The 17,037-nt window shown below is 35.9% G+C and overlaps 1 protein-coding gene across 1 annotated transcript; it reads right to left on the reverse strand.

The window, feature by feature from the left end:
* Positions 1–4,888: 4,888 nt before the first annotated feature.
* On the reverse strand, positions 4,889–5,806 carry LOC115961865. Its single transcript, XM_031080772.1, has one exon. It carries the CDS (start codon positions 5,804–5,806, stop codon positions 4,889–4,891), a length of 918 nt encoding a protein of 305 aa, XP_030936632.1.
* Positions 5,807–17,037: the final 11,231 nt, after the last annotated feature.

A 17,037-nucleotide genomic window follows, 5' to 3' on the forward strand; every position in this document is an offset into this window, starting at 1 on the left:
CAAAAATACAAACTGAAACATGACCAAATCGAGAAAAAAATTTTAAAAATTGGATTTAGTTTAGGTGGTTTTGGTCCATCCATTTGGTTTGCCAGTTTTTATTTTTTATTTTTTTAATTTTTGTTAGCCCTACTTCATAATGCGAAGTATGGAGAGAGAGAGAGAGAGAGAGAGAGAGAGGTTGGTTTTGGCCTTCTGGGTGAAGAAGACCTGTTGGTGGAGTAAATAAAGAAGATGAAAAGAGAAGATATTTGATGGGAATTAGGAAGAAATGGGTGGATGAGATAAATGGAAAAAAAAAAAAAAAAAAGAAGGTTTGGGTGGGATACATGTCTCATGTAGGAATTTACAAAAATAAAAATTATAATTGTTTTAGGACAAAACAAATTACCACAAAATTTTCACTACAATTAGGGTGTCAATCTTTCATACATCAAAAGAAAATTTTATATATATATATATATATATATATTAGACTAAGATTAGCCACAACTATAAACAAAGAGTATTATGAAAATGTTGTGGTATTTTGTTATGTTCCTAGACTTTTTTAATTTGTGCTATTTTTCTTTTTAAAAAAATGTTATTGACACAGTAGTTTCATAACAATTTCATAAATTTTATGTGGCAAGTTGATATAGGTTCATATCTGGACCTACCATTGACAAATTCTTTTTTATCTACTATTAACAACTTGTCACATAGATTTTGTTGTGCCTATAACTTACATTAAGGGAAAAATAAAGTTTGAAAAGAGTTGTTACTATTAAAAATTAATAAGTATAATAATTACAAAAAAGAAAAAAGAAAAGGATAAGTCTCAATAAAAACTTATTGCAAAGATTTATACAACCAAAATTATTAGATTTTAATATAATGATTGTACCACCGCACACTCATGGTGCAATAGTAACTCCATAAGTATAAATGCTTTTGGAGTGTGGGGGACAAAGGTTGGAGTTCAAGTCTTTAAGAGAGAACTTCACACACACACACACACACACACACATATATACTTAGATTAAATTAGAGTAGAATTTCTATCTTATATAAAAATAACTAAATATAATGATTGTTTATTCCATTATAAGAAAATTAAAAGAGTCATTTACTATTGAGAAGTCATTAATAATAATAGGACAAAGTTTAGCTACTAAATTGGTTGTAACTTAAAACTACAAGTATACAACCTTACTCAATAAAATAAGTATTACTACATATTTTAAAAATCTAACCGTTGAATTGCATGTTCTTTATACTCTTAATACACATACAAATTTTGTGTCAATTAGATATTATTTACTATATAATCTGTAAGTCTATATTTTTATGCATAATCTTAAATTACAAAAACTTGTAGTTTAAACAATTTATTGATGACATAACTATTGATCTTTAATTTTCTAGAAATTTTGTAAGTACGAACAATATAAGAAGAATATGTAATCTAAGAGTGAATTTGTCAAAATTCACTTCCAATAAAAAGATATTGAATAAGCTTGTAATCTTAAACTATAATTAATTTTGTAACTAAACTTTTTTCATAATAATAATAATATTATTATTGATAAAATATATAGAAGAGAATTCTTTATTTTAATTACCTTAATAATAATTGTAGGGACACGATTTACATAACGAGCCCAAGTCATTCTTGGGTCGTTAAATAAATCGTGTCCCTACAATTATTATTAAGGTAATTAAAATAAAGAATTCTCTTCTATATATTTTATCCAAGTCATTTATACCTCAAACCGTCATAAGTATTATTCAAGCACTTAACTTTTTTTTTTTTTTGGGTAAACAAACGATTCAATTAAGAACTAAGAAAAAACAAAAGGATCAGGACACAGCCTGTCAAAATACATCCCATTGAGGTCATCCTCAAAAACACTAAAAATGTCCACGGGCGGACTAAGAAAGGAAGAAAAATCAGCATCTAGAGTTAAGCTCAGCCTAGCAAGACTATCAGCACATCTGTTCACTTCTCTATAGCAATGCTTAATCTGAACCTGTTGGAAGCGAGAGCACAACATCCTACAATCATCCAAGATAGGGGAAATAACATGATTAACATAAGAAGGATTGCCTAAGACATCCACTATGGCCTTAGCATCTAGTTCAATCTCAAGATGGGAAATATCTAAGTCACAGCATAACAACAACCCCTCCCTAAGCCCCCACAATTCAGCCTCAAAGCTATTAGTTAACCCAATCCGTTTGCTAAAGCCATTAACCCACCGGCCCCTCTCATCTCGAACAATGCCTCCACAACCAGCCAACCCAACATCACCATTGACAGCTCCATCCGTGTTGAGCTTCTTCCAACCCAACGACGGTCTCTCCTAACACATCCTTTTGACCACCTTTCTGATCTGCACCCTAGGGGAGGCGACAAAATGAAGAAATTCCAAAGCTTGGTTCACTATCTCAGATGCTAGCTTCGGGCTTCTAGTTTTCCTGCTGAAGACAAGCCTATTCCTACTCTTCCAAATATTCCACACAGCAAAGGGAAAAACAATTTTCCAAGGGGGGTTTGCAGCAGTTAAACTGCCACTCTTTGAACCATTTGAAGCAAGCCAAACCTATAAGTTACTTCTCCAAAAGGCTTGGTTAGAGACCGTAACACCCAGCTGGTTCCAAATGTGCTTAATATGAGTGCAATCCCGGAGAGCATGCAAAATAGTCTCCGAGCCTCCCTGACAAATGGGACAAAGAGTCTCATGAACAACATCTCTTTTTTCAAGGCAAACCTTAATAGCAATGCTATTATGGAAACACAACCACAAGAAAGTTTTGATTTTAGGCAACGTATCAGCCTTCCATATCCACCTCACAAGGGAAAGCCAGTTGTTTTCCTTGCCCATAGCAATCCTATAAGCACTACTTAGATCAAAGGTACCTTTTGGAGAGTCAGCCCATACCAACTTGTCACCTTCTCTTGACACAACAGCAGTAGGAGTAGCTTGAATCATCCGTTTGAAAACATCCAGAAGCTCAAAAGGAATTTTCCCCCAATCCCATCCCGAATCCACCAAAATGTCTTTTACTTCCAAAAGACTTGCTTCTTGAGTAAGAGGACCTTGAATAAGCTGTCTAAGCGGGCCTCCAGTCAACCAATGGTCAAACCAAAAGTTCAAACTACTATTCCTCCTCACTGTCCACCTACAGCCCTTCTGAAAAATATCCATTCCTCTCTTCATTGCTGCCCAAACTAAAGAGCAGGGAAGTTTATTTGGATTAATAGCAACCCTCCTTCTTTGACTATGATATTTCATCTTCAGAACCTGGTTCCAAGGAGCTACTCCTTCAGTATGGAACCTCCAGTTCAGCTTTGCTAGAAGAGCAGAATTCCTCCCCTTAGCTGATTGCAAACCAAGGCCCCCTTCATCTCTAGGTTTCGTTACGTTGTCCCAACCAACCCAGTGAATTTTTTTGCTGTATCGGTAGACCCCCACAAGAAATTGCGATTCACTCTATCAAGACCCTCCAAAATTCTGCTTGGCAGCTGAACACATTGCATAATATAGGAAGGAATAGCAGCTGATGAGGCTTGAATGAGCACAGACCGACCAGCCAGGGATAACATATTGGCTTTCCAACCCGAAAGCTTTTGCTTAACTCTATCAAGAATAAAGTTGTACTCCTGAGAAGAAGAGCTAGGATGTTTCAAAGGAAACCCAAGATACTTTCCAAGTGTAGGAGTAGAAGAAAATCCCAGAATATCACATAGAGACTCCCTAGTGTCTCTATCCACATTAGGAGAGAAATAGACTCTCGATTTGGAATCACTAACTGTTTGACCTGAAACATCACAAAACTCATCTAACACATCTCTTATGGCTGAACAATTAACACCATCCGCTTTAGCAAAAAGCATTATATCATCCGCAAACATCAAATGAGAGAAAGCCGGCCCCCCTTGGGAAGCCTTAACAGGAAACCAAAGCTTTGCATTGCATTTCTCTTCAATAAGCTGGCCAAGAAAATCCATACATAGAATAAACAAGTAAGGGGAAAGAGGGTCTCCCTGCCTTATTCCCCTAGAAGGAAGAATCGGCTCTAATGCTTCCCTATTAAACAAAATAGAAGTGGACACCGTAGAAACACAACTCATAATGATATCTCTAATATCCGAAGGAAAATTAGCTCTAATGAGCATCTCTCTAATGAAACTCCACTCGAGTTTATCATACGCCTTCTCCAAATCTATTTTAACTGCTAGATACCCAACTTTACCCTTCTTTCTCCCTAAAGAATGAATAAGCTCCTGAGCTATAATAACATTATCAATTCCCTTCCTGCCGGGAATAAAAGCCGATTGCAAGGGGGAGATCAAATTATCCAAAAAAGGCCTTAATCTAGTCACAATAATCTTCGTAACCACTTTGTACACAGTGTTGCACAAACTTATAGGCCTATAATTTCCCAAAGTTTCAGGGCCTTGAATCTTTGGAATCAAAGCAATGTGGGTTCGATTAAAAAATTCAGGCATTACCCTCTCCACAAAAATCCTCTTCACTTCATCTAACACCGAGCCCCCCACCACTAGCCAAAACTTCTGGAAAAACCCCGCATGAAGACCATCTGGACCAGGGGCCTTAAAAGGCTTTAAGGACCACATAGCATTCTTAATTTCCTCCTCAGATGCAACCCCACTGATAATATCTCTCTCTACATCAGAAAGTCTAGGCTGCCATTGGGACATGGTGGGATTTATTCTTGAAGCATTGGCTAGCGATGTTGAATAAATCCCAATAAACCCCTTCCTAATGAACTCCTTTACTGAATCTTCTTCATTTATCCACTCCCCAACATTATTTTTTATTGCCAAAATCTGGTTCCTCTTCCTTCTGACCAACGTGGAGACATGATAAAAAGCTGTGTTTCAATCACCCTGAATCATCCAATTCACCCGAGATTTAAGAGCCCAAAATTCCTCCTCTTGATTAAGAACTGCATCGAGCTCCTTAAGAAGATCATTTTCGAGATTCAGCAAAAAATTCGAGGGTTTCAAAGCTACTGCCCTCTGAATACCATTAATTTTGGCCAACAGATTCTTCTTCTTAGCAAAAATATTCCCAAACTTGCCTTTATTCCAAGCAGAAGCTTCCATAGTAAAATTTCCAATAGCATCCACTAAGCTATCTCTCCACGCCTGAGAAACAACATTTGGGAAGGAAGGGTCTAGCAACCAACATGACTGGAATCTAAAAAGCCTCTTCCTCCCATTAATTACTCCAGGAGTCATCTCAAGCAAAATTGGACAATGATCCGAGTGACTCCTAATAAGGTGAGTAACTCTAGCATCAGGATACAGCATGCACCAATCGGGATTGACAAAAAACCGGTCAATTCTTTCTTGAATCAAAGCTTGGACTTCCCTTCTATTTGTCCAAGTGAAACGAGGACCCGAAAACCCAATGTCCATCATACTACATTTATCCAAACATTCCTTGAACAAAAGGGACCTATTCACACTCACTACCCTGCCTCCAAATTTGTCCTCCCCTAAGAGAGGCTCATTAAAATCCCCTGCTATGATCCAAGGCATATTATGTAACTCTGCCACACACATAAGATTACCCCACAGAACTTGCCTTTCAGCACTCCTAGGACTAGCATACACAGCAGATAATAACCAGTTAGTATCAGAAAAGCGTACCTTAACCGCAATATGCACTTCTTGCTCCGTGCTGGACAGATGAGAAACCTTAACTCTATCTGAATTCCACAACACCCAAAGACCACCCGCAAACCCGATTGTGTCCGTATGAACTGCACCATCAAAAGGAAGCCTGTCCATAATTTCCCTTGTTCTTTCTCCACCAATTCGAGTTTCCATCACCACCAAAATTGCTGGGTTATGAACTTAAACGAGCTCTCTAACACAACTTTGAAAAGAGGGCTTTAAAGCACCCCTACAATTCCAAATAATGATATTCATAAGACAAAGAAAAAAGGACAGAGAGCACTCATCAACAGGGGGCTCCTCCCTCAAAAACCATACACTCCGCTTGGTCGCTTCCTTCAAGAGACCCATGTCGTAAGGAAGAACCACCCGGTAAACTACTCGCATATAGCAAACCACCATCATCTGAAAACCCCGAACCACCTTCAAATTCAGCTTGATTTTCTCCTCTCACACTTTCCTTACCCGATCGGACAGCGGAATCTAATGGACCTTTGCAGTCCGCTCCATCACGGGTTAGCTGCATTCCCATGCTATCCTCACCGTCCCAATGCACCTCCACATGCTCCACACCAACTTCCTTCGAGTCTCGGCCCAACCCCTCTCCGATCTGATCACTACCACGCCCTCCAAACCTGAAACCCATCTCTGCCCAAGCAGCTGAATCAAGCTTAAACGTACTTAGACTGCCAACTGTTGACAAAACATCACCTGCTCTTCTCCCTTTCTCTGGAAAAGCACGTCCCTTCTTCAGGGTATTTTTTGCGCCGTTTCTAGTGCCTTTTTCTACCACGGTGCTGCTGCTCTCAGACTTGGACATCTTCAAATGGGCAAGCATTTTCTTCCCTTTCACCGAATTGGCCTTTGACTGTTTTTTAACACTGAATTCTTCATTCTGATTTGCACCCAGTTGGGCCCGGCTAACAACTTCTTTCCCTATCCTTTTAATGGCATTCTCAAATTGGGCTTTATCCAAACTTCTAAGCCCAACTAACTTCCTTTTACTATCCCTTTCAGGCCCATCCACAACACCTCCCCGGTCCATAACAGTTCTCTCATTGCTCCTAAACTCGCCTAACCCAAAATTCCTCACAGCCGAACCATTTCTCTGATCACCAAGGGGCCCACCACTTCTTTGCATTCTTGTCCCACTCTTCTTGCGCTCCACCAACACCCGCGGACCATACAAATCATCATGCGCAGCCTCTTGTACTTGCCCAACAAACTCCTGGCGAGCTGCATGCACGTCCTGCATGTCCTTCGTGGGTCCCTTAGCCAACCTTGGACTATTAGCAACATTCCCAACGCGTGAACTATCCCTTGTCTCATCGCAAGTCGCCGTTTCTGGCAGTCCAGCTTCACCAACCGAAGCTTCTTGACGGATAACATACGGACAGTTTGCCTTCTCATGCCCCATTCTGCCACAACCAAAACATAGCTTATGTAAACCTTCATAACTTATCGGTTGTTCAAGCTTACCAATCATGACCGTGGTTGCCAAAGGCTTTCCCACATCCACTTGGACACATAATCTAGTGAAACGTCCTCTCGATTCAGACGCAGTGAAGGTATCTATTTGTAGAACGTTTCCTATCACTCCTCCAATAAGTTGAAGAGCTTCGACATTATAGTATTCAATAGGAAGTTCATTCAGCCTTATCCACAAAGCAACCGAAGAAACATTCGTCGACGAAGCTCTGAAATTTGGCTCCCATGGCCTAATGGACAAGAAGTGACCTCCAACGAACCAAGGCCCTTTCTTCAAAACATTATCAACATCTTCCTTCAACGACAACCTTACAAGGAAGAATCCCCGTCCTAAATGCACACAATCTAGTCTACCCGCAAGCTTCCACATCGCAAGAAGTTTATCTCGGAGAAAATGATACCCAACATCTCGGCCAAAAACCTTAACAATAAGAGCTTTTACCCATGGTCCACGTATTTTCTGTTTGAAATCCTTCGTGAGTTTTACACCTACAAAACCTTGCCTAAGAACTTCGACTTCCTCATCCGAATCCCCATCATCTTCCATTAAGTCACCAAGGCTAAAAGATTGTGTGTAAGCTCCAGGAATATCTCCAATGAGTTTTTCCTTAAAGGATACACTATGGTTCCAATGACCACTATTATGACTAGGAGAGGAAGGGCCCGAATGCTGTCCATCACTGAAACCAGCGTGTCTAACATCTTTAACTTTTTTGTTGCTCCGGGCAAGTTCATCTTGTTCTTCTTGAGAGAGAGAGCGTTCCGGGCAAGTTCAAAAGTACTTTTTTATGACAATTTTTATAAAATATTCTACTTTTAAAAATATCTAATTTCATACTACACTTTTTAAAACTGCAACTTTTTCAAAAAGTTGAACCAATCTCACTTTAATAACTTTTCAAATTACTATCACATGCCATTTTGCTGTACACTGCTTCATTTTTGTTCGACCGAACTTCTAGGCTTCTAGCTTGTACAACTTCAATTTTAGCTCATGAAACCTCAACCCAATTACACGTAGACCCACAAAATACAAATTACTAAGTATTTGAAGGATCGACTACAAATCTACAATGAAATTTTGCACGAAATAAGCCAACGCACTATGATCCTAACACGCTCCAACTCCCTTGTTAATGATCTAATAATAATAGTAGCAGTAGACTAGTAGTATCACAATGCCGAAGAAACTGGAAATTTCACAAATTGATTTTTTTTTTTTTTTTAGAAGATTTCCTAGGTTACCGACTACTCGTTCAATACCGCGAGAGGGACTTGAATATCATTTTACAAATGCAAGTCTTCCACTAGCGTTTTAAAGCACTTCTTCGCAGAAGGATGTCTTCCACTAGCTGTTGCAGGCCGCTACTTTTCTTTACCAACTTTTACGTCTTTTTCACTAGCTATTCATTTCGATTCTTTTTCTTTTCTTTCTTTTAATTTTTAAATTTTAATTCAAAAGCGAGTACTGATTAACTAGCATGCAAATAATGATCAGAAAAAAGACAAAGCCCATGCAGTGTGAACTGGAGAAAAGGGTGGAACTTAAAATTGGGGCTATTCGCAAAAGGATGTCTTCCACTAGCTGTTGCAGCTTGCAGGCCGCTACTTTTCTTTACCAGCTTTTATGTCTTTTTCACTAGCTATTCATTTCGATTCTCTTTCTTTTCTTTCTTTTAATTTTTAAATTTTAATTCAAAAGCGAGTACTGATTAACTAGCATGCAAATAATGATCAGAAAAAGACAAAGCCCATGCAGTGTGAACCGGAGAAATGGGTGGAACTTAAAATTGGGGCTATTTTTGAATAGGTCAAGGACTAGGTAGAATAATTAGGTATTATTTTATAAGTTTTCTTTTTAAAATTTTATCATGTAAAAGTTTTTTTTATAGAACAGGAGTATATTTTTTAATTAAATAGTTATATGACTGAATCTTAAGATGAGAATTTAAAAAACAACACCTAAAGTACTATACTTAAGAATATGTTTGATTGGAGATGAAATATAAAGGATAGAAAATAAGTGAGAAAAAATGGATTTGTGTGTTGTTTGGTAAAGAGGGAAATGATGGAAATTTTTTGGTAGATCCCAAACATTTTCTCCCTAACTCACCAAAAATCCATTTTTGGTCCAGCAAAATGACAAAATTGCCCCTGAAGTTTAATCCTTCTCAACAATCTCACCTACCTCCACCCACTTCCTCCACGCGGTCTAGTGTCTACTATACCTTTATATATTCCTCCTTTTTTTTTTTTTTTTTTTTTTTTTTTTTTTTTTTTTTTTTTTTTTTTTTAAATCTCCTCTTCACTCCCTCATCGGTAATTACCCATCTTCTTTTTCTTCTTCTGTTTTTTTCTCTTTTTCTTTACTATTTCTATTTTCCAATATTTTTTTGCTACTCAGTTTTGTTTTTGTTTTTAATAATTACAAATAAATTATTTCTTACATTTTATGTAATAAAGGTATAAGAGTAAATTAATATCCTCCCTAAAAAAAAAAAAAAGAAGTAAATTTATATAAATCACATTTTCTATCCTTTCACTTTTTTCTTTAACCAAACAAAAGAGTTTTTCATTCCTCTAATTTTTTCACCCTTTCAACCAAACACATATGAGGAAAAACTAAATCTTTTCTATCTACCTACGTTTTTATCCTTCTATTACTTTTCTATTCTCTCACTTTTTCACTCCAATCAAACAGACCCTAAGTTTTTTCCTTTCAATATCTCTTTTTCGCTACCTATTCATATCTCTTCTTTTTCGTATCTTTCTCTTAATTTTTAATTTTTAATTCAAAAGCGAGTCTTGATTAACTAGCATGCAAATAATGATCAAAAAAAGACAAAGCCCATGCAGCGTGAACCGGAGAAAAGGGTGGAATAAAATTGGGGCTATTTTTCAATGTCTTTTTCACTAGCTATTCACATCGCTTCTTTTTCTTTTCTTTCTTTTAATTTTTAATTTTTAATTCAAAAGCGAGTCCTGATGAACTAGCATACAAATGATGATCAGAAAGAGACAAAGCCCGTGCAGTGTGAACGGGAGAAAAGGGTGGAACTTAAAATTGGGGCTACTTTTCAAAGAAAAGTGTAAATCTATGATAGGACTAAATTGAGTCAATTTTAACCTATTATTACCAAAAATTGTGAAATCACTATCAATCATTGAATTTTTTTTAAGTGTGATTGGTCATCTGACTTTATTTGATTTTATTACCAATCTTAGACTAAGAAAAATGGTCGTTTTTCCTAATCTAATAAAGATGGTAAAAAAATCTTGATTCTTAAGTTTGAAAGTTTGGTTACGTGTGGGAAACGTGGTAGACACCCCACAATGCTAGTCCGGAGACAGCCCTTTGTTTTGATAAAATCTTAATTTGCATTAACTTTTGTGGCTTTAAAAGAATTGGGGATTCAAGGTTTGATTTTGGAAAGGGGTGTGGCCTTTATCGATGCTTTGCTAGCACATTTGGAATTGTTGTCAAATTTCCACGACGAAAATCTAACAGCATTTTGCCTTATTTTCATGGCAGAAATCTAGCAGCATTTCACCTCAGGTGCATCATAGCACACAAAACACTATTCTCACCGAGCTTTCTATGAGAGATTGGAAAACTGGCTCTTAGAAAAGGGTAAAAATTACAATGCTTTGTTTCCCAAATTACAATCTAACGGAAAATTCAAGGCTTTGTTTCCTATATTACAATTTAAAAAATAAAAGGATAACACACTATCCTATGAACCAAAATCTAGATCTGAGGACTAGGTTACAAAATGGGAAGGTGTTAGGCACCTATTTTGCCCAGACGGAGTCTAGTCTTCTAGACTCAAAATGACCATTTATATACCCATTTGAATAATGCATTATAATGACTTATTGAAATTCCCAAATTTAGGATTAATTCATTCTTTAAGAATTCGAAATCTGCAATTTTATTTAAGAAGAAACACAAAAGTGGGTGATATTTTACATTGAAGAAAACATTTTTTTATTATAAAAAGGTTCAAATCTGTATTTTAGTGAAAATACATATCAATTTTTATATGCAGAAAAATTCCAAATCTATATTTAATGAAAATACAAATCTGTTTTTATATGCGAAAAAATTTCAAATCTATATTTAATGAAAATAAATATCAGTTTTTTATATGCAGAAAAATTTCAGATCTATATTTAATGAATATAGAGATCTGTTTTTTATATGCAGAAAAATTCCAAATCTGCGTTTAATGAAAATACAGATTAGTTTTTATGTGCAGAAAAATTGTAGATCTGTATTTAACGAAAATATAGATCAGTTCTCATGTGCAGAAAAATTTCAAATCTATATTTACTGAAAATACAAATATATATTTTTTTTGGTTGTTCTTTTTAGAAAAATGTTTTTAGTAGTTTATTGCGAATTTCAAAATTTAAAGGAGAATCAAATCTTAAACTTAGACATGTTAATCAAATTCCAAAAATCAAACTAAGCATGTGAACGTGGAAAAAAAAATTATGGAGAAGATTTTATGGACAATGAGTAAAATCAAACATACATTCATGAAAATATGCGATGAACAAAACATATATAGAGAAGGAAAGAAAAGAATAAAGCAAAAGGGTGAGATTGAAGACATACCTGCGTGAATGTACTCTTCTTTGAGGGAATATACTTACGGAAAAGAAGCCCTTAAAGCCAAGGCTTCCAAAACTTTAACATAAGGGGACCAAAGAAGTCAAAAAAAGAAGGGTTTTGAGTGAAGTCAAAAAAAGAAGGGTTTAAGTGAAGTCTCTTAACAAGAAAGAGGTTCCTAAAGCAGGCTTCCAAAACTTCTTTAACATAAGGGGAGAAAGAAGTCAGAAAAAAGGGTCCCCTGAATGTTGGGAGGCCTCCCTTATTTATAGAGGTGTTAGTTGCTTAGAAAATAAGCTAGGTTTGCTTAAAAATTAAGTCCAATCAGCTTTAAATATATGAAAAAACGTAAGGGAAAATCCTAAAAAAAAAGAGAGATTTGGATAAAAGTAAGCTTATTTTTCAAATCAGAACAAGTTTCAGTATTTTGATCATATCTTTTTACTCAAAATTTGGATCAAGCTGAAAATTTGACATCTGAAGGTAAATTAGATTCTGTACAACTTTTCCAGAAATAGTCTAGTCCGAATTTTGAGTTCTACTATGCCAAAAGTGCCTTGGAACGTGAATATGAAATCTGCTACTTGATTAGCACGTTTTTGAAGTGTTTTCCAAGTCTAAAACTGTATTTGGACGAATTTTAGAGTTATTTTCCTAATAAACCTCATCCCAAAGTTATAAATAGATTTTTTTTTAAATAATTATTTTGAATATAATTATCCCAAAAGCCTAATTATCTATAGCCTTTAAATATTATCAATTTATTTGTTTTAATTCCATGCAACAAATCTCATTTTAAGAAAAATACTTAACCAATCACAAAAATTTATTTAATTAATTTTAATCATTAACCAATCAAAATTAATTTCAATTAATCACATGCGATTAGTGCCACCCAAATAAATACATGCAAACCATGAAAACTTGATATTGTAATATCTTTCAATCTAATTGTTCGATTTGGGAACCAGGCATATCGTCGCGATCATTAAAACATCAAGATCATTTTTATGTTATGTGATGGATGGTTTAATGCATGAAATGCAATTATGATTTTTGGGTATTTAGAATGGTCATTTCGGTCAACTTTCAGGTTAAATTATGGGTGCAAAATTGAGTGTCTACATTTTCGCTATGAGAATATGGCAAGAAAGATGCCCTATTTTCACAGTGAAAATCCAATAGAGTTTCGTATATGGTGTGTTATGGCGCACCAACAAGGTTTTATGCCTATGTATACGGCACGCGTCAGTATATTCATACTAAAGCGAGTCGAAGCTCACCAAAGCATTAAACACATTAACACATGTCGCATACACGGGGAAACTATTGTCACTAGCTGATATGGATCGAAGCAATCACACCACGACAATCATGCACACAATGTAGCATGAATATGCATCTACGGCAGTCGCATTGAATGCATACCCACACTCCAAGGTCAAGAACACCCACACACACACACGCACACACACATATTATATATATATATATATATATATATATATATATAAGCATGCACAATGCAAGCACAGAGAGCATGAAAGTAAGCCAAACATTACCAACGTTCTAGAAGTATGGTCTAACAAGGTACAGGAAAGATAAATCAAACATTTTCATACCCAAGGAATATGACCCAAGCAAGATACAGGAAAGATAAACAGACATTGCCTACATCTAAAGGGTATGGCCAACAAGGTACAGAAAGTGTAAATCAAACATTGCAATGTTCCATGGGTATAGCCCAACAAGGTATATGAAAGATAAATCAGACATTGCCATACCCAAGGAACATGGCCCAAGTAAGGCATAGGAAAGATAAACAAACATTACCTACATCCAAATGGTATGGTCCAACGAGCTACAAGAAATGTAAATGAGACATTGCCATCCTAAGAATGCGGCCCAAACAAGAAACAAGGAAAGAAACCCTAGTCTAGAAAGCTATAGACATGGTTTTAAAGAAAAGGCTAAGAGAGAGAGAAAATCGCTCATAGAGGCTAAGCCTCCTAATCTATTGATCATTGCCCTTTTTGGGCTTGCTCCATTTGCTTACATTTTTGCCCTTTTTAGCTTGGATGTTAGAAGTTGTGTCCTCGCTCCAAGCGTGTACATGCAACAACAAGGAAAACACAAAACTAGTAGACACGTAAAAGAGATAGCAAAGAAATAAAGAAAGCACACAAAAGGGCAAACAAGGAAAGAAAGCATACAAAGGAGCAAACAAGCTTGTTATCAAACAAACAAACAAGAAAAGGTGTCCTAGGAGAACAAATGTAGGTTTGGATTTTGGTGTCTGTAGTTCCATTAGATTGGAGTACGAATGACACATGCAACATCAAGCAAAGTTCTCAAAAGGGACTTGGGATCTAGTGTACAAAGACAAGTGTGAGCCCGCATGAGACTGTAGGTAGGAATTAAGCTTGATGACACAAACAAGCACACAAAGACGCACACGTGAACAAGAAAACAATGATGCAAAGATGCAAACAAACAAAGAAAGCCAAACAAGATGGCACAAAGTAAGCAAAGCAAAGATAAATAGAGCAAAGCATGTCGTCACATAGAGGGGAAGGGTAAACATGTTATAAGGCACATACAAAGGCTAACATGAGAAACACTAACATGCAAAACTAAGCAAAAGAGAAAAGGGTAAGTAGCAAGCAAACCAACATCACTAGGATGTACTCACACAAGGTTGTATCCAAACAAGCCACAAAAGGGGAATGGATACAGCAAACAAACAAGAAGGCCCCAAAGACCAAAAAGCACAAACCCACAAAGGAAGAACAAACAAGAACATGTCAAAGGCCTAGATCTAAGTGTTGAGGAAAAAATTTTCACGTTACATGGCTTTATTTCATTGCCGACCCGCACCACGTCAACATTATGACGAATTTTGGGAAAACCTCTTTTAAAGCCCAAAGAGCCCATATTTACACAAAAAGGTGTCAAAGCCCATGGTTCAAGCTCGTTGCACATCATCTCCTTTTTGGCTCATGATCCAAGCTCATGAGTTTCATCGGGGGAATTTCGGAAGTCGTGGTTTAGAGGGCCAAGAAGTATATTCAGTAAAGCTCTAGTGGTTCAAATTTGATAAAGGAAAGCATATTGCTTGGTGTGTCTTCCCCAATTCCCTGAACTCTGACGGGTTAGTGTGCAATAGGTAACATTTGATAAGTCTCTCATATCACATAATACTTAACATGATAAAACTCCCCATGCTCTTTACATAAAAATTAATGTTCATCACATAATATAGATTTAAAGATGTAATTGTAGTATTTCATATCAATTATATTATTATCATCTAAATCAATTTCAAGCACATGGCTAAATATATATTAATATCTCATATCTAGCATTAAAATGCTCTCCTTACTCTCCAAGATTTGGTTAAAACAAAAAAAAAAAAAAAAAACCATAATTACATTTTTAAAACTTCATCAAAAATCAACTAACTAGTCTATTACTTACCAAAATTATATATGGACTAAATATATAATTTTTTTCAAGAGAGGAAACTTATCCAAAAAATACCAACAACAGCTCCAGCAGAAGCAGAAACAGCTTCTGCAGAAGCTAAAACAGTTCTAGCACATTCTGCAGTGGCTTTAGCTGTGGTACCAGAAAAATCTCATAAAACTTATCTCATCATCTTTAGTCAAATCATGAATTTAATGCCAAATACTTTCCTCCAAGCAAATGATGTCATTCGAATGATATCATCTAGCTATAACAATTGTAATTGACAGCTGTTACAGCTATAACTTTAGCATTAAAGTCTCAAACTTTCTTCTTTTGGCCAAAAAATAAAAGACCACTTACTTTGTCAAAGATTTTTCTTGATTTGCTAAATTTCCCTTCAATTGGTTCTGATCTAGTTACATAGCTTGGCTCTATATAAAGAGGACCAAGCTAAACACTAAAGGATCCCCACCTTTCTGATCTCTTCCTCTTTGATCCCCCCTCTGATCTTTGCCCTCTCTGATCCATCTCACCCTCTTATACTCTGAAACTTCACTCATTTTACTGCAAAATACACATTTTTACACTTCTCCATCTCCCATACAAAAATATCTCTTCATAGATAACAGCACCATTACATCACACCTCTTACATCATACCATTACACACTATCCATCTCTCCCACACTTTAATACTCTAAAACTTCATCATTTTTGCTGCCCAAAACACATCATCATCTCATTTTTTATTTCTCATACAAAATCCCCCTTCTTAGAAAGCAACATAATCAATGTCATAATACAAAAAAACAATCCCAGCAGTAGCCTTTACTACATTTAACCTTCATTTATCTATCTCATACTTCCATTTATTTTACAAAACACATTCCTCACAAAATACCTATACATACTTCTCATTTATCTCTAAGCTTCATGTCTCACAAATTATACATATACAAGATCCATGTCCAACAAAGTATCTACATATAATTCCCATACATATTACAAACACCATATCTCACAATATATACATATTCCTTACCATCTCCACACATCTTAAAATATATCAAATACTCTTCCAAGAACTTATTACCAAAAACCCTTTCTTATGAAAGGCAAAAACTTATAAAATCAAAAGCCCTTCTTATAGAAGACAATATTACTCATATTTGAGTAAAAACTAAAAGAGTATTACATGGGGAAAGTCATTTAAGTGAATGATGAAAGGGGATAAACTTAACCAACCTATGCACACGACTAGACATACTCTCTCTCCCTCCAGTTGCACCCATTTTTCCCCTTCAATCATGAAGTCGCCATGGAAGGACTCATAATATCATATTGTACTGCTGGACTCATTCTATTATGCTACTGAAATGTCTAAGTCCATTGCTGTCCTACGGCTGGAGTTCTAAACAATGAAGATAAGTCATTATATTTTACCTTCAAACTTATATTATCAAGTATATTTTGTTCATTATTATTGTACCACTCAACTAATGCCATTATACTGCTGGAATCTTATTAGCTCATTAACACTTTAAGGCTAGAGCCACAAACTATGAAGCTCACCAATATTATACGGCTGGAGTCACAAATCACATGAAGAACAAAGTAATGCTACACAGCTGGAGTCAGAAACATAAAAGATAAGTCAATGTTTTCTCCATCTTTGAAATTACATTATTGAGAATATGTTAACTCATTATCATTTTACCATTATCTCACAATTTAATAAACATGGTCTCACTAATAATAAACATACATATTAATAA

This window comes from Quercus lobata, chromosome 9 (assembly GCF_001633185.2).
Source record: "Quercus lobata isolate SW786 chromosome 9, ValleyOak3.0 Primary Assembly, whole genome shotgun sequence".
Classification (NCBI taxonomy): domain Eukaryota; kingdom Viridiplantae; phylum Streptophyta; class Magnoliopsida; order Fagales; family Fagaceae; genus Quercus; species Quercus lobata.